The sequence below is a fragment of the Anser cygnoides genome, chromosome Z, assembly GCF_040182565.1.
Source record: "Anser cygnoides isolate HZ-2024a breed goose chromosome Z, Taihu_goose_T2T_genome, whole genome shotgun sequence".
NCBI classification, from domain to species: Eukaryota; Metazoa; Chordata; class Aves; order Anseriformes; family Anatidae; genus Anser; species Anser cygnoides.
In genome coordinates this window covers 69,135,041-69,157,352 of record NC_089912.1, presented here as the reverse complement: position 1 = coordinate 69,157,352, position 22,312 = coordinate 69,135,041, and the positions used below count along the sequence as shown (strand labels likewise).

Here is a 22,312-nt window from a genome sequence, read left to right as displayed (position 1 = left end):
TCACTTTACTTTTACGGTTTGAAATACATTGTTTCTCATCGTTTGTGCTACTGAAATGCCTCATACTATTTACTCAAAACCGCCTCCGTTTGAAGTGCAAGTCCTGGCCTTTATTAAGACGTTGCTCTAAGTCTCTTATGGTGTTTCGGAGAACTTCAATTTCCTTGTTTTTCTCCTCCTGGAGATGCTGCAACTTCTGCAAAAATGCAAGGAAAGTCTTTGTTCATAAACATCAGGTAGGATTATTATCTGCAATATGCTATTGCTAATACAAAATATTAGGATATTAGGATATCTTTCTCAGTATTTTTTATCACAACATTACAAAGATGACTTCCCCAAAATCCTGTTTCTGTGATATCACAAAATTCCCAGCCTCCAAAAACAATAACGCGTATATAATTTGTATTAGTTATTGATGTCATTACTACCTTAAGTTCCAAAGTTAAAAAGTCTGTAATAAAACCACTTCACATGTAGGGTTTTGTTGTTTTTCTTGTCAAAGGTATTAAGGTAAACCCTATCTATACCAACATCAGCACAAAAGACATGAAATTAGTTGTCTAGAGGTGGGAGAGGTGTGTTGGAGAGAGTGAAGATGGGCCCTGTAAGACAGGGAACTTTTTTTCCCGAAGTTTTATTGTGGAACAAACAGAACACAGTTTCTCTTTGAGAAAGAACTGCTGTTTGAAACAGGCTGTAGCAATAGTTGAGAGTTCGCAGATTAGAGGCTATTAAATCACATACCCTTCGATAGATACTTTGTGGCAAGACAGAAGCATCTGAAAATGACTTCGTTGTTTTGTTCTGGACTCTTGCCAATTTAGCATTGAACTGAAAGAATCAGGAAAGAGAAAACATCAACAACCCAGCAAGGGGGGAAAACAAAAGTATGTTAATACAAGGATATATATATATATATATATATATATATATATATATATTTAATGGATTGTGTACCTGAAAGTAACAATAGCAAATTTATCTGCTATTTAATCCTAGGACAATGAAGCTTACTTAGAAAATTATGCATTTATAGAGTATGTTTCTTAAAAAACCAATTCTTCAAAATACTGCAAAAAGCAGATAGTGCAAATATTCTAATCCCAATACATTACACAATATAAGTATTTCTGAAATGCTAGATGAAAAGAACACTTAAAAAAAAATTGTTTCATGTATGCAGGAGGAGAAAATGAACGGATGCTAAAAAATTCTGAGACCATCCCCCTTGCCTCATGTTCCAAGGATAACTCAGCCCAAACACTTTCACACCTTGCTTTTTTTTCAGTATGTGAAAGGTTTAAAGTATTTTCATAATTTTTCTGTAATGAGGACAGTGTCTTAAAACTTGAGCTATGAAATACATGTTGAATTCAATTACTCAAACCTCTGCAGGATTAGAAGTTTTAAACTCTTGGATGTTTATTTAAGAAAATAAAATTAAAATTATTATTAATAATAATAATAATAAACATCATTCCAAGCATTTAGAAATACAAAAGATTAAGTATAAACGTAAAGTATTAATTTTTATAGCTCAAAAAATAGCAAAATTTTCAAGTAATTTAAACCAAGAACACTGCAAACTTCACTCTCCATATGTATCAGGTAGGACTCTAGATTTCAGAGCAGAAACTACCCAGATACCATTACAGAAGAGAGCATGTGCCACTGATCTTTGTAAAGATGATCACTTTTCAAGTTTCATAGGTTCCGTCACATTAGTTTATGTACTAACTATGAGTTTTTTCACTACACAGTCTTCTAAGTTTACCCAATGCGTAACTGATCTTTAACTCAGAACAACACATACCTCTATCTGCAGTTTAATTATTTCATTTTGCTTCTCTTCATCTTGAGTTTTCAGCTGCCTAGTTAGCTCTAGTATTTCCAGTTCTTTTTTCTCTATTTGTTCTCTAAACTCCACCTCTTGTGCTTCAGCTAATAACACAGTAACACCAGATATGATGACTAAACTATAGAATATGATCAGATGAAAAAAATAATAACAGCTTTTCCCAAATATTAGAAGTTTCTTGAACAGCAGGTCAGTATTTCACAGGAAAATAATTTCAGTCAAACAAAAGACACATCAAAGCTATGTGGAAACCACCCTGTCCCACGACAGTGAGATGAAGTCTCCTTAAAGAAGCCTCACATTCTACAAAGACTTTGGTTACCTTTTTTAAGCTAAGTGGATAACCAAAAAATCCTACTTTTCAAGGCTATGTCAGTAATGAAAAGAATATCAATACTGCAATCAGGTGTTTCTTTTTTGCAGAATTATTTATCTGCAAAAAATGTATGCTGTCATGCTTATTGAGCATAGCTGGAACACCCTCACAGCAGTCTAGCTCCCACTTCAGCAATTTTCCACATAGCACTTAACCCAAAATTTCATTCCTTCAGATGTTTAGGTCAAAGTTCCCAGTGTCTGTTCTACCTGCTTTGGAATTTCTGTTCATTTTACATTGCTGTAATATTACCCCACTGCCATTCTCTAAGGGGAGACCTTGTACTCCGATTTCTTTAAAGGAAGTTATAACAAGGTGGGGATCAGGCTCTTCTCCCAGGCACAAAGTGATAAGATGAGGGGAAATGGCCTCCAGTTGCACCAAGGGAGGTTTAGGTTGGGTATTAGGAGAAATTTCTGAAAGGGTTTTGCAGCACTGGAACAGGCTGCCCAGGGAAATGGTTGAGTAATCGTCCCTGGAGGTCTTCAAGAAACGCGTAGAGGTAGAACTTAGTAGCATGGTTTAGTGGTGGACTTGTCAGTACTGGAATAAAGGTTGGACTACGTGATCTTAGAAGTCTTTTCCAGACTGAATGATTCTATGATTCTGTGATTCTGTTCTCTTGATCTAAGGTCAAATTCAGTTCAACACTATCCTCTTCTAGCTTTCAAGTGTCTTTGTTTTGTCAGTATGACATCTGTACTCTAAGTAGAAACTGTTTTCCAGTGTTTTCCATGAAGAAGTTGAATTCTTGTATTTGTGCTAGAAGGAGTATAGCTCTTTATAGCTCTTAAAGGTTACAACATGGTTTACCCAACTATATATCATTCAGTCTTGAGAGAACTTACATTTTTTTCTTATGTTGCAGTTCAACCGTGTTATTTCTAATTTGTGGGCTTCTTCTTTGTTTTGAATTTCTATCATAAGTTTCTCAATCTGATCTTTATATTCCTGTGAATGTAAAAAGCTTCATAAAAATCTTCAGGTTTCTGTGCTTACTTAGAAAGCCTTCTGCAAAGCACAACATTCACGTCAAAATGTACACTACTCTATAATTCAGTACTTGTTTTATGTTGCATCCGTTCAATTCTAAAATTCCAGTTACTTCTTAAACAACCTGGTGGAAGTCTACAGATGAAAGATGTAGCAAATTTCATTTTATTACAGCTACCAGTTAAAATAAAGTTAGAAATTTCACTTATGAGGACAAAAGGCAAATGTAGAGGTGGTATCCCTTTCCCCAGTCTAGGATATGAAGTGGTGCTGCAGTTAGTTAAGTGACTACATTTTTACCTTACTGGATTTTTGAATGTAGGACTATATAACAGAAATGGTATTTAAGGTATGCAAGATTGTTAATATTGCTTATACCAAGGATTCCACAACTTTACACTGGCAGCAGTGGAAACATCAGTGGTGTTAGTGGTAGTGACGCTGGTGGTGCTGATTTTCAAGTAAACAGTTTGAGCATGCCTATTTTAAGTTTGATCCAATGAGAAATACTCTGGAACTGGAAAGGAATTGGTTGTATTTGCAGAGGTGCTTACTCCAAAGCTCTTGTCAAGAGCCTTCAGTGGTAGGTAGACACTGACCAGAGCAATTCTTTAAGTCACTTACAAAGGCAGTTACTATTTGGTGGTAGTAGCATATACAGGGTGGTTGAGTAAGTGCCTTCAGAACATCACTAGCTGTGCATTTATACATAAAAGACATGTATAATCATAATTTGCATATGTCTTTTTGAAAGCATTACTTATTCTCAAACTGTCAAGGTAACAGCTCTATTGGTATAAAAGTTTAATATACACTTATGACTAGTATAAACACAGGCAAAGGAAACTGGCAATAAGATCCTTAATCCTATACAGGTAAGAGATACGCAGTCATAGCACAGAGATCTAACACAACACGTGGTTAGCCCTGCTCGTGTTACCTCCTTTCCAAACCAGAGTGGGATAGATAAAAAGTACAGAGGTGGTAACTTGAATTTATTATGAGATATAGGGACCTATTCTTTTTACAGCATTTACTCCCAAAGAAACCACAGACAAAATTCAGACAGTTCTTGATTCCCCGGCAGTAGAGCAGGTATCTTGAATATAATCAAATTATGTGCACTTTCATGTGGAATATTATACTTTAGAATACGAAGTTGAATTTAAAACTAAATACACACACACACACACAAAAGTGCATCTTATTTCTCCGCACTTTGTAGTTTTGACCTTTTAGGCCCTGTAACACATTCTTATATTGATACTGTCATTAGAACAAATTTTCTCTTTTTACACATGATAAATTTAAGGAAAAGTGCAACACTAATGTGATCAGTAGCAAACCCAAGAGCATAAAGATATATGAAATAATTCAATAGAGACAGAAATATTGCTATTCCTCTGACTAAAGAATGATCGTTTGTGACGAACCTGTTCACAAGCCTTTAATTTCTCTTCCAAAATGTGAATGTTTTCCTTCAGTCTATCGTTTTCATCTAAATAATAAATAAAAGAGAATAATACACTAAAAGGTACATTTTGGCAGTTATTAGCATGAAAGGAGAATAAGTAAATTACTCTTTTTTACTTGCCTGAACTTTACAAAACTTTACATTTTCTAAAGGTGTTAATCTTAATTTACAGAGCTATATAATCTCAGCCTCCCTATTTTGAAAAAGAAAATTCATAGTATAATCATAATATTTGCTTGGTATTACTCAGTTGAACTGTTTTTACTCTTCTAATTACCCATGCAGTCCAGGAAACCTAGATGCAAAGTTAACTGTCTCAGAAAACAAAAGATTATAATAATGTCCACAGCACTTTCAAATTGGGAGATGCAACTTTTAAAGGACTTGTTTCTCAAAGCCACAACTCAGTTAATGTCTGTAAGCTCTTATAAAGACTGTCTACAGCAACAATAATTATGCAAACTGTAAAGTGGTATCTCAAAAACAGAATTCAGAAAAAGCAGTTGCTGCTTTCTTGATTAGTAAAATTCATTTTGAGTATTAAAAACAGCCATATACTTCTAATCTTAGAGGTTTATTAATACTTATGCTAAATTTCATTGAACACACAATGGGTATAAAATAGAGTATAAGCTGTAGAATTAAACTGTGATATAAAGATACTTTGATATATGATGTGTACGAAAATATAACAAATATTTGTCTATTTAACTTTAAAACAACAGTGAGTAATTGTTGAGTATTTATGGATAACAGCCAAATTTTAATGACATTAAGCTGAGGATTAAGACTGGTTTTACAAAGCACATTGGTAAAAAAAAAAAAGGCATAAATGCTTAAAGGAACTACAGTTTAGTGATCAAATAATACTTTCTGAAATTTTCTAAAATTTTCTGTGCCGCGCTGAAAAAAAATTAAATTCAACTACTAATTAAAGATTTCACTGAGACAGAACTTTTATGGGTGGATTCTAAGTAGAATAATAGCAGTAGACATGTATTAAACACATAGACCACCAAAATCTGCACAGGATTGATTTTAGATACACTTTGTTTCATCCCTGAAATGAAACAAAGCCAGTGAATTTCTCTCTCTGAAAAAAAAACACACGTTAATATAAAGAAAAAATGTAAATGTCTACTTATTTTAATTTACTGTGCAGAATATATAAGAACATTTTTGCTTTTACCTTTCACGTTGCAGTGGTTTTCAAGAGTTTGTGTTAGACCCTTGATCACATTCTGTAGGGCAGTGCATTCTAGAAGAAATGAGAAATCCAGTAGTTTTAAATAACTTCCTCACCACTTTAATTTTGGAATTCATTATAGCAATTGAAGAAGAATAATGAACACCAGGTTTAGGCAACATTTTAAAAACACAATAAAAATGCAAGAGAAAAACATACATTTTTGAGTAACAGACTTTAGAGCATAAATCCTTCTGTTTGGTCTTCCAAGAATATTCAAACCACATTTTTTGGAATAGTAGGAAAAATATACTGCTTTACCCACTGTAAAGGTGATTTAAACTCGTTTTAAAGAATCAGTGTTGTCTTTCTCTTTGTGAGTTAACCTTGTTTAATTCATCACATGACTTTGAAGAAGGACATTTTTGCACAAGTAACTTACAGAATATATTATTTTAAAGCTTACTTGCACTGTATAAATCAGCTTAGAGATTTGTAGCCTTCTGTTAACACATCACAAGAATTCAGAAAAAGTAAAGAAGCTATACACAGTGTTGTTCTAAGATTGGGTGCTTAAAATAATAATTTAAATGTGAATCACTTCATATTTGAGATTTTGCTTTTTTAGCAATCTTGTCATCCCATGTATCTGCTTTTGAGGGTGAACTTCAGGCAAAACAATGGCATGCTAAAGGAAAGCCTGTTGAGCATTTTTTAGGCAGCTATTTAAACAGCAAACATTGGGCATGTATAGGAATTACTGTTCATCTGGGGAAAAAATACAGTGAACACAGTGTATAGGACAGGGGTTTGAGAAATGATAATAAGCCAGCTATTATTGGATAGATTTGTGAGTTTCCAAATAGTGTATCAAGCACTCTGGTAATCACCATTAAATTCCACAATCTATAAAGGGAGGAAGAGAACACTGGAGAACTCTGGTACACAACATTATCTGCAAATAAATATTTCAATAAAGGAAATTTAAAAGCAAAATAAATTATTTTTCTACATTAAATTAGCTTTGTCTGCTGCAATGTTTTAGTTCTTAAAGGTTGCTGAGAATATCAGTGCTGAAGACACAGTTCCAGGGTGTCTAATGTTTAATTGCTTAACAGTTAGTGACATTTATTAAACATTTTCCTATCTTAATACAGCAAGGAAAACACCATTTAGCTTACAGAAGCCGGCTAAATACTAATTTTAAGGCTGTTCATTATGTAAGTTTTACATACAATGAGTATTACAATTTGATAAAAAGTATATAAAGGTATGAAAACTAACAGCAAGCTTACAAAAATTGAGTTGCATACTTAACAGCAGTAAAAATGAACATGAAAAAATCCATTGCGGGCTCTGAGAAACGGTGCTTTCCTAAAATGTCCTTTGTCATTAGTTTTCATGTGTTTGTCCTCCTATCACATGAATTGCTAAAATATATATTCTTCAGAACAGGAACATTTAAACTGTCAATGGAGGAGACCTAGCCTCTATCAAACATTTAGCTGACCTCCACTCTGAAGATGTGGCCATTTCAAATTCAGTCAAGCTGTTGACTTCAGAAAATCTCTTTGTATGTGCTCCCTGGAGACCATGTACAACTCGCTACTAAATTTTCAAGACTCAAATTGACACTCCCAAAACTGAACAAGACTTCTCCTATTGTATCTCCTAAGAGATAACTGCTGCTCTGTAATAAAAGCTCATGTCAGCCTCTCTGTTCTGTAACCATGCTGTTTCCTTCTGTTGGTGATTAAAGATGCTTTGCTGTGATGAAGAAGGCACAGACTGGGAAAGACATTGTGAAAGAAACTGAGATGTAGATGGGAGGAGCAGGACGAAGCAGAGCTAGGCGTGCCTTGCAAGATAGATGACAGAACTGTGAGTCAAGAAGCAACTAATGGTGAAGAGGAGTGGCAGCTGCCAAGAGAAAAAGGAGAGCAGTGGTAAGATGAAAAACATACAACGAAACATGCAACGAAGTGAGGTGGATAAACAGGAAACTCAGGACAGGATGAAGGCAGGACAAAAGAAATCAGGCTTTAAGGATAATGTGAGTCCAACCACTCACATCAACCTTTCTTAATTATATCATATCTGAATTATGAATGCTCGTAATCATAATTTGTCTTGAATACATGTGTAGGCATACAGTTTCTTCCCAGAATGAGGAGGTGGAGAGAATAGGGAGTGATATAGAGATCTTGGGATAAAACACTACCGTCATCTTTTTAGCTATAGAAAATCAAAATCTTATCATGAATGAGACAGACTGCTGTAGGAAGAGGAACGACTGTATGGACTACTATAGCATTATATTTTCATTAAATACTATTTTTATCTCTTCTGTTCCTTGTAACCTTATCAGTAAAATCACAAAACTTTCAAAGACTGAGAAGACTGGGAAAACAAAAACTGAGGTAGCTTAATCTTGAAACTTTGCTTTCTATTTTCAGAGTACCACTGCATTTCTGAAGTTGCTTTTAATTCCCGCAGCTGATAACGTATGCTAAATAACAGTTCCTTGTCTCACAAGGCCAAAGGTCTGTTGACAATTGTAGATCCTATAATTAAAGAATATGTCACAAATAATGGAGTAAGGATGATGAACTAAGTTTCCACCTCCAAGATTCAGTTTTCCACTCAAACCTTTTGACCTTTTAATCTACTCTTCCATCAGTTGCTATTCACTCAGCGGAGTGTTAGCCGCCGACATTCTCCTGTTCAATTCCTCCAACAAAGCAGTAGAGGGAGCAGGAGCAGCACAGAAACGTTGCCTGCTCTCAGTTCCTATGCTAGGTAACACACCGTATCAACAGCATTTGCAGAAAAAATCCTATTCAAAATCTGAAGCTTTAGGTCAGCATGCCCATTTCTACCGACACATTCTATTACCAATTCTCTCCCCTTTGAAAATGCAGAAGATAATCTCAAATGCTTGTAATTCTTACACAAATTGGAAACATCTATTCATTTGAGTAAACAAGGGTACAGCAGCTAGTCTTACAATGAATCACAGCTATTCAGGTGAAAGCCACTCTTTTGTCTAGTCCCGAGAATATTTCCTTATCTTTATTATCTTTGAAAGATAAGTATTGACAAATTCCTTCTGTAATTATAGTTGTGATTGGACAGAATTAGTGGGCACCTGGTTTGGCTTGGCTGCATTAAGGAAGAAAAAACAAAATTTTGCTAAATGGTTGCAGCTTTGTAGATCACTGGTATTAGCATCTGTTATGGATTCTGTGTGGCTCCTTCTCTGTACAGAACACTCCCTACATTCAGAAAGACTGAACAGCCTAACAGATCTTTTTCCGTGTTTAATTTATAATTCATTGCAGTGTCTTCCATCTGAACTTAGAACTGAAAATATTTGCTTTTTTTCTTATAGGGCAAATGCATCAATGACCTTTTTTTTTTTTTTTTTTTTTTTCCTTTAACACCTTTAAAACCATAGTTAACGAATATTTAATCCCAAAGATGCTAAGAAAATGTCTTTCCCATCCTTGTTACTTGGAAGCAATATCTACAGCTACAGAGCAAGTTCTGCAAGAAATACTTCAAAAAAGTGAAGTAATTATTGGCCAAACTAAACAAAAACAAAACCAAAACACTATTTCAGTCAAAATAGAACCACCTTAAGTTTTCTGTGGAAACAATGCAATTGTTTTTTTAAAAAAAACTATGGTATATTTTTGTTCAGAACTGTAGTCTGCACCACAGGACTCCATTTAGTCAGCATAGAAAACACTTAGGAGGAGAAAAAAAATGTCTTAATTGTATCTGCAAGGATTTACACTAAACAAAAACTGTGGCCCTGAATCTCACTTTGGTTTAGCAAAGAGCATATTAAGACAAAGCAAAGACTATTTATTCTCTCAGAAAATGTATACGCTTACCAACTTGCTCATCTTTTTTTACTTTATATTTGGTTAGTGTTCCACACTCATCTCCCCCTTGAGTTTTATACATTTTATTTCTTCCTTTGCATATCCTACTCTTCTTGTACCTTACGGATTTCCAAAGAGACTTCTGCCAGTCAAGGATTTCATGGAGCCCTCACGTTCTCACTGATACTTCTTGGAGATTTCTTGGGGCATGAAATGTGATTCTCATTTCTGTTTCTCATACTAACAAAGAGTTCTTCAGCAAGAATAAAATTCCACTTCCTGCACCCCGCCAGCACTAGCAGCCACAACTCCTTGAGGGTAGGCAGAACAAGAGCCTTCCCTTCCATGCTGCTCTTGCTCTCTGCTCCTTTGCTGAAAGCAGCATGTTTATTTGGAATCATATGTGAACCATTCACCAGCATGTGGTCTCTCATGTTTTTCCTTAGCTGTTCTGTGAATTGCTTTGTGGTCTACTGTTAAGCCTTACAGTCTAAGGTTGAGTTGTTTATCTGTCCTATAAGTTCATTTGCTCCTGTGTTAAATTTGTAGTAAGATGAACGTAAGAATGTTATTCAATTTGAGAATGTACATACATTAAGAATGTATGTTGACATTGTTCATTAAAAAATTGATGCAGCTGTCCAGACTCAGCAATTTCAGCTTTTGGACCAACTCTTCTACAGATACTCTTGGGAAATGTGGCTAAGCTGGGTTCTGGGAAGTGGTTTAGGACATGAGGCTAGAAGAAATCTTTTTTTCCAAGCCACAGCTGGCCCTATCATTATATTAAAGCCATTCTCACAGCCAGAATCTGTTAGGATAACTCTTGCCAGAGTTAAGAATGGAAGTATCAATGCTGCTTTTGGTCTCATACATCTTCTCCAGTTCTGCACAGGACTCCTTTATATCTCCACCAATAATAACAAGTGGTTTTTAATGCCACAGTGCTTTGACTTTCAAAAAGGTTCCACAAAGAATCAAACCATTTGACACAGCACTTTCAGTGTTCTGATTCTGAATATACAGTATGCTACTAATTAGTATGCTACTAATTTAATCATAAATCTGTCTTCTGAAGGTTGAATGTTGCAGGTGAATTTGATAAAGGTACAAAGATTATTACTATTGATTTTAAAAAGAAAAAGCAAAATGCCTTAGAAATATTTTATAATTATTCTAATTTTTAATTACTATAAAAGCTGTAATGACCTTTTAAAATATTTTTAACATTACAATCACTGCTGATCTCCATTAACATGGTAACTTTTGTTTGGCTGTGAAACTGTTGCCTGATCGCCTGTAATGAATGTAGTTCAAAAATGTTACTTATATAAACTCTTTAAGTATTGTGGTGTGCTAGAGTTCTATTGGAATACCTTATTAACCTAATAAAATGGCTATATTAATTACATTAATTTCTAAATATATTTTTGCCCTTGGCATCTCTCGTTTATCTTATCACCAAGTAGCTTTCAGAAACACTTCTTGGATGTTCCACTTTGTTCCAAGTTCCCCCTTTTGATTTTTCCTTTACTGCTACTAGCAGCTTCGTAATCTTTTACTTTTAGACAAGAATTCTCGGCTTCCAGCAATTCTGTTTCCTATCAATATCCTACCAATTTGTACAACTACTACAACATGAGTATTTTTGAGATGTGTTGTTGTTGCCTTTTTTTCCCCCCCCTTCCATCTGCTGCTAAACAGCTCGAGGTCGCTCTCCTCAGTTTTATCGGAATAACTACCGCCTGAAATCATTTCACTCAGTGAAATATCTCAGTGACGTGAGGCACCACTACTTAAGAAGCCCAAATCTCTCTACTGAATTCCATCTGTTTTCAGTCCATTCTGCTTACAGTGTCCTTGCTGCAGTCTTCCCAGCTGGTCTGACTTCCTGCATTGTCTCTTGTGCATTCTCTGCTATCTTTCATACCACAGGTTTTATGGAAAGAATAAATTCTTCTTTTTATCAGTTTTTTCCTTTCCCTCTTTAAAATCTCTTTTGTATAAAAACTCACCTCTTTGTTTTCATTAATAATGAAACTTCTTGGTCTGTTTCTGAATGATTATCCTTCATTGTCTTTTGTGATTAACAGAAAAACAAATTACTCTAATGAGTCAGATCAAAGTTCCACTATCCCCTTTCTTAGTACCCAGTAGAAGACACTTCAGGAAAGAGTAAAAAGGCTGGACAGACACTGCCATAATGCATTCTCTCATCTTCCAAAAAACGTAAATACGGAAGATCCGAGTGAGAGGTACTGTCTTTGTGTTAAATACCTGGGGAGGTTCTAGCTGATTGGAAGCTAGCCAATGTTATACCCATATACAAAAAGTTCATAAGAGAAGACCTAGGAAATTACACAGGTTAGACCTGTTAGTCTAACCTCAGTGCCTGGAAAGGTTATGGAGAAAATTATCTTGGACGCCACTGAAAGGCATTTAAAGAACTAAGCTATTATCAGGCGTAGTCAAAAAGGGTTCATGGGGAGAAAGTCCTGCCTTAGTAACAATGAACTGGGTGATGAACTGGCTGAAGGGCAGAACTCAATGGGTAGCAGTGAACGTGACTACATCTGGCTGGTTTCTGGTCACTGATGGTGGCTCAATTCTAGGCCAGTTCTGTTCAACGTTTTTATCAATATGCTGGATGCAGGAGTGGAAAGCATTTTCAGCAGGTTCACTGACAATACTAATCTGGGAGGTGATTTGGATTCTCCAGAGAGATGAGACTTTGCAGAGGGATCTAGACACCTCAGAGCACTGGGCAATCATCAACGTCATGAAATTCAGTGAACTAAAATGCTGGATGCTTCACCTGTGATGGAGCAATGCCAGACACAAGCACAGCCTGGGATACCAGTGGCTGGGGAGCAGATCAGCAGAACAGGATCTGGAGGTGCTGCTCAGCAGCAGGCTCGACATAAGCTAGCAACATATCCTGGCACCTAAACTGCTTTTGAGGGTGCAATAAACACAGCACAACCAGGCAGACAAAAGAGGTGATTCTCCTGCTATATTTAGTGCTGGTGCAACTTCACCTTGAATATTGGGTGCAGTTCTGGTCTCCACAATATACAAATGATGTTAAGGTCCTTGAAAGCATCCAGAGCAGGGCAACAAAGCTGGTAACAGGGCTGGAAGGCATGTCCTGCGAGGAGAGGCTGAGGACACTTGGGTTGCCTAGTTTAGAGAAAAGAAGGCTCAGAGGTAACCTTGTTGCTCTCAGCAGGGGAGATGGAGAGAGAGGTGTTGGTCTCTTCTCTTATTATAGGATGAGTGGGAATGTCATGAATCTGCACCGGGGAGGTTCAGACTGGACGTGATGAACAACTTCTTTACCCTGAGGGTGGTCAAGCACTGTTCAGTGCTTCCTAGAGTGCTTCCTCTCCTAGTGCTTCCTTTCCTAGTGCTTCGTCTCAGCCTTCCTAGAGAGGTGTTTGGTGCCCCACACCTGTCAGCGTTCAAGGGACATTTCAATAATGCCCTCACCGATATGTTTTAACTTCAATTAGCCCTGGAGTGGTCAGGCAGTTTGATCTTTGAAGGTCCCTTGCAAGTGAACTATTCTGTTCTGTTCTATTCTATTCTAATAAACATGATAAAGTTTTCTTACATTTTTTTTTTTTTGTAATCTTTTTGGACTGATATATACTTCTGATATCCACAAGCTTCGATGGGAATTCAACAACATAATTTTGTTATGTGTGGATTTTTTGTAATTTTGTTTGCTTTAAATCAATCAACCAGTTTGATTTCCATCAAGTTCTTATCACAATCATTACCTAGTCTCTTTCTCTACATCATAATTTTACAGCTATCAGTCATACCAGATGTATTTTTTTTCACTTCAGAGTGAAAAGATATCAGTCAACTTAAGTTTTTCTTTAGATGTTCCACTACTATGGCCATGTTTCTTGGGGCCCCAAGCACATCCTTCCCCAGTCCTCTCCTTGGTGTTTGGTTGGGCTCAGGGCCAGCTCACTGCCCCTGAAAAAAGCTATTTCAAGAAGGTTAGATGAAAACTTGGAAACAGCCACCCCTCCTTCACTTGGGAGCTGCTTTTAAGCTACGGTTCTTGCCTTTTTTCTAACTTGAGCTAAGTCACAGCTGTGTTGTGGCTGTACCTGTGCCTAGCCACATACCCCATTGATCTCTGCATTGGTTCCAACCAAGGGAGTGGCTTCTGCCTTGATTTCAGACCTGCCTCATCACCGTGAACCTACTGGGGATGAAAAGAACATATCTGGCCCCTGTTATGGGTTCTGGATCTGATCCTGACTTGCCCTCTTGCCTTGACCTTGGACCTGTACAATCACTATGTACTTTTTTTGGTACTGTGGAATTTTGTCTGACCTTGGCAGCCAGCACTGGGCCAGCCCTGCATGGGTATGGTGGGTCAGCAGTCCTCCTGCTGTTGAGGACCCTGCCTCTGTGAGTCTTGATACATTACTAGTTCCCAACTCTGTCCGTTGCTCCTCCCTGACAATAAAAAACCTTTCTGCCTTCTCTGTTATTTTTTTCTAGTTCTGATATGTCCATTTTAACGTGTGGGGATGTGAACATTGCATGAAAATCACGGACTTTAAAGGTACAAGATGTTACTTCCATAATCATGCCTACCATTATTTTTGCTTATATGACTACGGATATTTTCAGAGAACTGTCCACAAGTACACCAAGATCTTTTTCCTGAGAAGCAGAAAGCTAGAGCCAACTGCTGTTTATATATGAAGCCTCCCATATGCACTGCTACTGATTTTCACCTCCTCATTTTATCACCTTGTCATTCTGTATCATGAGATCCTCATTGTAAATGAACAGATTAGTATCACCAGCAAACTTTACTTACTCACTCAAAAGTTTTTCCAATTCATTTGTGAATACGCTGAATTATTTGTGTCCCAGCAAAAGTCTGAGTGAACCTACTGGCAACCTCACTTCAGTGTTCAACTAAGTTTACTTCTACCCTGTTTCCTAACTTTTATCAAGTTAATCTGTCAAAAGCTCTACAAAAAAATGCACCTTTCAGCAACTCTATGAACTACAGAAGAATAAGAAACCACAAAGCCTTCACAGCATAAAATCAATGATGAATACTATATATTATTTCTCTTTTTTGTCAAATACCCATCTGAAAAGATATACTTCTAGAAAAGAAGTATTAAAAAATCTTAATTTAATAGTTTTCACTTTAATTACTCCTTTATTTGACAACTGTTTTATTGTGATGTGGATGCTTAAAATTCCCACCTGTAAAACAGTAAAAAGCCATTTCTTTACTTAGCTTCCACAGAACAGTTTGAATCTTTTTAATATTGATATAAATTTTTTATTATCATTGCTAACTGTTTAGCACCATAATGATACCTGCTATACAAAGTAAAAGAAATACGACCAAAACTCTGATCACAATAAAGGTGATAGTAACACAAGTGAAGCCTATAGAATAAACTTACAACAGCAATATTGGCTTAATTGAACTCAAGCTTGAAGAATTACATGGTATTCTTTAACACCTTGTAACTGAGTTGGAAATGCCACTATGATAGAAACTTGATAGTGACATTATAAACTGAAAATGGGCTGTCACATTGTTTAATTCCGACCTCTTCAGAGATTACATTTCACACAGATACAAAGTCTAATCACTTTGGACAGATCTTCAGTCCTTGGGAAGTCAAATAAATGTATAGGCAAAACAAACACTCATATTCCACCATTGCCAGAGGTCCTTAAAACAGCCCAGAATTAATTTAAGTAAGCAATATTCAAAGAGGAATACTAAAACTTTAATATCCCTGTCAGCATGGTAGAAAATGTATTCCAGCCCCTGAACTGGGTTATTTTAAACAAACCAAATCACACAAACAACTAAGAAAAATAATTCCTCGTGTTATCTCAGAAGACCACCAGTCTGACATCCCATCTCTAATTACAGGGAAACTTTGACATTTCAGAAGACAGTGGAACAGGCATTCAAAAATACATCTGGCTCATTTTTCAGTTGGCAAAATACTTCTGTCAACCAGGTGAAACATGACATTTGCCATATTGAAAACAACGGAACAGCTCAGCCGGACACATGGTAATGCCAATGCTGACCTTACTTTTCCCAAATGTTGACCCTATTGTTCTATACAGATATTCGAGCTGCTTGTTGATTAACACAAGTCACAGTTCTAACACTTTAAGTAGAACTACTGGTGTTAGTTTGCTTAGAAATGCTGGCAATTGTAAACTGCAGCTGTTCATAGGAAGCTCAAAAGGTAAAGAAAAGAAAAAGGTAAGCACTTGGGATCAATAATGTCATCAGGTGTCTCAAGCTTAGGTGACCCTTTTCCTCCTTCCCTGTTTCCTTGGAAAAAGAAGTAATGCAATCAATAGAAAAAATATCACAAAGTTTTTCTTTCATAGGTATTGCATGTGCTTAAAAATCTAACAAAGTGGGTGGATACTAAAATCAAGTGGAAAATAGTAACTTTAATGTAGTTCTCAAAATATATTTGTGAATTAAATTTATCTGTTTTGAGAAAATGAGGTGGATTCCATTACGTGGCACAAGATTTAAGCATCACTATTTTTCACGCAGTATCTTAGATCCTTGCTACTGTATTACTGTATTTTATATGTCTGAAAATAATGGAAATACTTATCAGAACTTCCTGAATACAAGCAAAAACAGACTTCTTAAAAGACAAACAAACAAACAAAAATCAACCAAAAAACTTACCTTCTTTTACTGATTCCTCCTTTGATTGGCTTAATGATAACAACCTGTTAGATTTTTCCAGCTGAAGAACCAGTAGATTGTTTGCTTCACTAATTTCTGATATTTTCTAGAAAATTGGAAAAAGACTAATGTTACATTAATATCTTTTGATATAAACCATGAATTTTGAGTTTTAAATTGATATAAAAATTAACATTGAGACAATACTGCAGTCAAAAGCCTGTGTTATTTGACTTTCTGGAAGTTTCACCGTAGAATGTAATGGCTTGGGTTGAAATGGGCCTTTAAAGATCAACCAGTCCAACTCTCCTGCAATGGGCAGGGACATTTTTTACTAAAGTAGGTTGCTCGAAGACTTTGACCACTTCCAATGATGGAGCATACACAACCTCTTTGGGCAACTTGTTCCAATGTCTCATGCTTCTCATTGTAAAAAATTTCTTCCCTATATCCAACCTAAATTTACCCTCTTTCAGTTTAAAACTGTTGCCCCTTGTCTTGTCACTACAGGCTCAGGTAAAAAGTCTTTCTCCATCTTTCTGATAAGCTCCCTTTATATACTGAAAGGCCACTGTAAGGGCTCCCCGGCGCCTTCTCTTCTCCAGGCTGAACAACCCCAACCCCCTCAGCCTCTCATTGGAGGGGTGCTGCAGCCTTCTGATCGTCCTTGTGGACCTCCTCTGGAATTGCTCCAACAGGTCCGTGTTCTTCTTGTGATGGGAACCCCAGAGCTGAACACAGGACTCCAGGTGGGGTCTCATGAGAGCAGAGCAGAGGGGGACAATCACCTCTCTTGCCCTCCTGGCCACGCTGCTTTTGATGCAGCCCAGGATACGGCTGGCTTTCTGGGCTGCAAGTGCACTTTGCTGGTTCAGTTTTTCATCCACCAATATCCCCAAGTCCTTCTTGACAGGACTGCTCACAATCAATTAATCACACAGTCACCCAGGTGCAGGACCTTGCTCCTGGCATTGTTGAACTTCATGACATTCACATTTTAGACTTGAAAGACCATGCAGTTGATAGTTTACTCTGCTGAATGAAGAATACTACTTACTTCACTACTAATAAGCTAGTTCTTTCTTCTGAATTCTGTAGTCTATATTCTACATTATTCCTCAGTAAGTTTCTGTCTACTGTTTTGCGTAAGAGGCTGCTGATGCCTTCACTGAGCACCAAAGTGAGTAATGTGTGTGAATGGGAATTGGTATAATATATTTTTTCTATGAAAAAAATATGTCTTTCAGGTGTCCAATCTATATTATCTCTAGTATGGACTTACTGAACAGGATCTATTACCGGAGAGCTGGTCAATGTGGGTCTAACAAGAATTATAATACCAATTTTTCTCAGTGGATCAGTCTCCTAAGAACTGACAAATAGAGAGCTCAATGCATATGGAATACAAGAACAGATGCTTCTGTTATAGTAATGATATTTTTCTAGAAAAAAAAAAGGAATAATTCCTGAAAAGAAAGTCCAGCAAAGCTCTGTAATACTGGTATCACCAATAGATGTTTTTGTTACAAAAAGGTATTCTGCACTTCTCCTGAGAAGCCAAAGTTGGCCTCAGCACCATTAAAATTCTAGTACAGAAAAAGAAGCCTTCTCAGATTCCACAGACTTTGCAGAGAGATCTCTCAAACCAGAGAGCTGAGCAATGACCTGCTACATGAAGTTCAACAAGAGCAAGTGCCGAATTCTGCACCTAGGATGGGGCAACCCTGGCTGTATGTACAGACTGGAGAGAAAGAGGTTGGAGAGCAGCCCCACTGAAACAGATCTGGGGATTCTGGTTGAGGACGAGTTGAATATGAACACTTGGTTTGTTCCTCTTAGAGAAGAGGAGGCTAAGGGGAGGACTCATGGCAGCCTGCAGCTCCCTCACGAGGGGAACGGAGGGGCAGGTTCCGAGCTGCTCTCTGGGGACAGCGACAGGACCCGAGGGAACGGCATGGAGCTGGGACAGGGGAGGGTCAGGCTGGGTGCTAGGGAAAGGTTCTGCACCCAGGGGGTGGTCAGGCACTGGGACAGGCTCCAAGGTATGTGGTCAAGTCACCGAGCCTGCCAGAGTTCAAGAAGCATTTGTACAACGCTCTCAAACCCATGCTCTGATTTTTGGGTGGTCCTATGTGGAGCCAGGAGTGGGACTCAACGATCCTTCTGGGTCCCTTCCAACTTGGGGTATTCTGTGATTTTATGATTCTATTAAATCTCTAGTATCACTCGGAGATACTGTCAGTACAAACACTTTCCAAACAAAAGCATTGTTATTACAAGGCATATTAGTAAGCCAAAACCACTTAGAAGAAACTTTCAAATGATAAGCTTATTAAAACATCACAAAATATTTGTAAATAGGGATTTCATTTTTAAAAAATTATTTTTTACTTTCCTCACTTACCTTTTCTATCTCTGAGAAGTTGTCTAGAAGTTTATCAAGATTCACCACACTGATTTTCTTCATGGCTGTGGTTCACTTATATCTGGAAGATTTCATCCAGTGGTCAATGTGTATATTAAAAATAGATCTATGAATGTATGTATTTCCCATTCACACTATATCAAATGATTTCATATGCAAAAAGGTAAGGAGAACAGAGAATACCTTTTAAAAATTATTATTCTTTTTTCATATTAATCGAAATTTCAACTAACATGAGCTCAGGCATTTCTAAGAAATTAGATGAGTATCAGAAAACCCAAGGCAAATCTATCAAACTGTTAAATGACATCATAGAATTTGGAATTTTTTTGTTGTTGTTGTGATTCGGAAATAAACCTGAATCCTCTCCAGAGACACAATGACACTATTTTACCTAAAAATACCAGCAATCTGCACATGGGATGCTTTTAAAACATATGACCTACTTCTTTTTATATATACTGCTAAAACAGATTGGTTATCCTATTCTCACTTTAAAGAGCAGGAAACTGAATCAATTGAAACAATTACTCATCTACGCTATGCGTAATTTATTGGCAACAGATGAATTTCTGCTAATTTTGATTAACTTAAAAAATGTTTCTTAAGTAAATGAGCTTTTATGAGGCACACATTAATGCAAGATACAGACCTTTTAACTGTGTACATGCTCTAACTATTGAGGCTTCAAGTTACATACATCTTTTCTTATAAACAATTTGCATTAATATCAGTGATGAGACACTGCTGCATATATACCTTACTGTATGAATAAAAATACAGTCTTTTGAGGCACATCCATATAATTCCAGATTATTAACACAATTCCTATTTTTACTAGAAACTCTACGTACAGAATCTTCAACATGCATTTGCAAGATGAATTTGAAAGAAACAATATGAGCATTTCAAAAAATATTTAAAATATCTTTGAATATCAGGCTTCACCAAATAATGATTCCAATACCAGATACAGCATGTATTCTGGACAAAATCATCAATTCTGTGTGGAAGTATAAAAATTGTCGTTTTATAAATAGTAAAAAGATGAAATGAGAGAGCTGAACCAGAAGATAGAATGTGTGCACTACCCAAAAACTGAAGAGATTTCCAGACAGATGTACTTACAATGGAGTTATGCTGAAATATACATGTAAATGAACAAGTGCTGACCAAGAACCAAATGGAATTTTCTCATTCATTCAATATTTACAGTTCTTTATGTAAATGCAGCTTCTTTAGCAAACAGTACAATAAAGACATGAGTTTTGTGTGTTTAATAATTTTGTCTTGTATCCACTGTTTCCTTTAGTTAGCATTAGAAGGACCAATGCTAATTTGTCAGGTGAAGATAATGAGCTTTTTAAAAAATCAATGGTTTTTAAGAATATGCCTAATATTAAAGAACTAAGTTAAATTAGTTATTTTCTTCAAAGTTAGCAATCTTAATGACCTGCAGCTGCTATTATAATGCAATAAATTGTTAAAATGGAGTTTGAAATATTTATTTAGGACATTCAATTTTGTAAAGCAATTAAGTATGTTAATAATTTAGTAGTCGATAATCTAAATGTAGACTATGAAAACCCTGATCTTTCCAGTCCTTATCATGGGCAGTACCTTAAATGATTTTCTGTTTCACTGTCCCATCTCATCATGCTCTTAAAGCCCTATTTTGCCCTCTAAATTTTGACTGAGGATGGAAGCTCAGCGAACTGCCACATTGTATGCTGTTTTGTTTGTGTGTTTCCCTATTCCATGGCATCATTTGTTTATGTAGAAGGCAGGATGTGCTCAGCACTCAGCAATGTTAGGCAACAGTGCCACTGGGAATACAACTCCTGCTGGACAAAAACAATAAATTAAAAATAATAAGATGTATTATTAATGTTTTATTTTTCCAGTAGGAAAATTCATCACTTTTTGTGTAATTATTGTCACATATGTTATGTCCTCCGAGGACACTTTGGTGAATTCCCTATTTTTATTTTACTAGGTGGAGAACTAAAGAATTAACATGTATTTTCAGCAGTCATAAAACCGACACCTATATTTAATCTCCACCCCCTCATCTCTCACCGTTGTTTTTTAAGTATTGCTTCTGATGGTTTCGGAGGTTTCATTTTTGTTTTGTGTAACAGTGAAACCTCTATTTATAACTGGAAAACCCTGAGAAACTCTGATTTTTTCACAGCACACCTCAGCTGAATGTGATAGTTACCCAGTAGATCGCCTCACCGTTTTCCTGACCTCTACCCACCCTTCTTTAGGGTAGGCACCCGACATTCCCGTGCTTTATTACTCACTCCTTGGGGACCCTCTGGGCACGTACAACACTGTAGGCGGACCAAAGTGACTGGCACCCGGGTAGCCCCCAGAAGCAAATCCCACTGCCCCAAATGATTTCACAGAGCCCTTACCACGAGGTGGAGGTAAGGGCCCCTGCGCCTCACCGGCCCTGCCTGTCCCCCCAGAAGCCCCACAGCCGGTTGGCAGCCTGTGCCCCGAGTCTGAGTGAGGTCCTTTGGGGGGACTCAAGTCATAACCAAGAGAGGACACTGGTAGCTTCTCCCCCAGCCCCCGCTGCCTTGCCTTGCCCCACGTCCCCTCACGGCTGCCTGCAGCTTTTCCCTCAGTGGGCTGAGGTGAGGAGCATGGCGGCCTGTGGCCCTGGGGCAGGAGGCCGGCTCTGGGAGCAGGGTTGCTTCCACCCCCCTCGGCCTTGATGTGCCCGGGGGAGTGGGGCAAGGGGGTGCCTTTGCCATGACAGCACCCCAAGGGCAGTGACTCTGCCCCTCTGCTTCCCCCACAAAATAAACAGAACTTGAACACCTCAGCAGAGCACCTGTCAAGGCCCTGATTTCGCTGCCTGTGCAGTGCATGAGTTATCTCATCAAATGGCTCCTGACATCAACATTAATGTTAGGTGAGGGGGGATTTCATGTCTGAATATTCCTTTGAACAGAGGTGAATAGACTTCGTATGGGAGCAGGTCTGTGAGTGACAGAGAGATCGATTGATTCCCATTATCTCCAGTTTCTAAGTATTTATACTGTGCCTGTAGCTATGGTTACCAAGCAGTGATACTGTCCGTGTGGATCACTCCTTTCACTGAGGTAAATGACCACAAAGGGCTTCTGGGTAAGGTTTCCATGATAGCCATGTTAGTGGAGAACCATGACACAGGGCCTGTGGAGGTCGGGCTGGAGCTCATTACAGCAGTCAGGACATTACCTGCTCTGTAGGAAGGCTGCTATTTGGGGGCGTGGTGTGTAGGTGCTGCTGCAGTGCTCGTAGGGATGGAACTGCTGCTTTGGGTAGGCTGGGAAACTGAAGAATCTGCTTACAAATGAGACGGAGCAAGTTACTCTTTTATT

At 37.5% G+C, this 22,312-nt stretch overlaps 1 protein-coding gene across 5 annotated transcripts; it reads right to left on the bottom strand.

Annotated features, from left to right (window-relative positions):
* Window positions 1-55: 55 nt before the first annotated feature.
* CCDC152 (coiled-coil domain containing 152) lies at window positions 56-22,273 on the bottom strand. Of its 5 annotated transcripts, none has more exons than XM_013181722.3 (9): window positions 22,170-22,273; window positions 18,915-18,996; window positions 16,511-16,616; window positions 5,894-5,962; window positions 4,664-4,728; window positions 3,086-3,188; window positions 1,817-1,944; window positions 748-834; window positions 56-196 (listed from the first exon to the last, which is right to left on the bottom strand). In XM_013181722.3, exons 2-9 carry the CDS (start codon window positions 18,975-18,977, stop codon window positions 74-76), a joined length of 744 nt encoding a protein of 247 aa, XP_013037176.2. In that variant the 5' UTR covers window positions 18,978-18,996; window positions 22,170-22,273; the 3' UTR covers window positions 56-73. The 5 variants fall into 5 exon arrangements, with proteins under 5 accessions (XP_013037176.2, XP_013037174.2, XP_013037178.2 ...); XM_013181720.3 differs by lacking the exon at window positions 22,170-22,273 and adding an exon at window positions 22,010-22,143; XM_013181724.3 differs by lacking the exon at window positions 22,170-22,273 and adding an exon at window positions 21,781-21,923.
* Window positions 22,274-22,312: the final 39 nt, after the last annotated feature.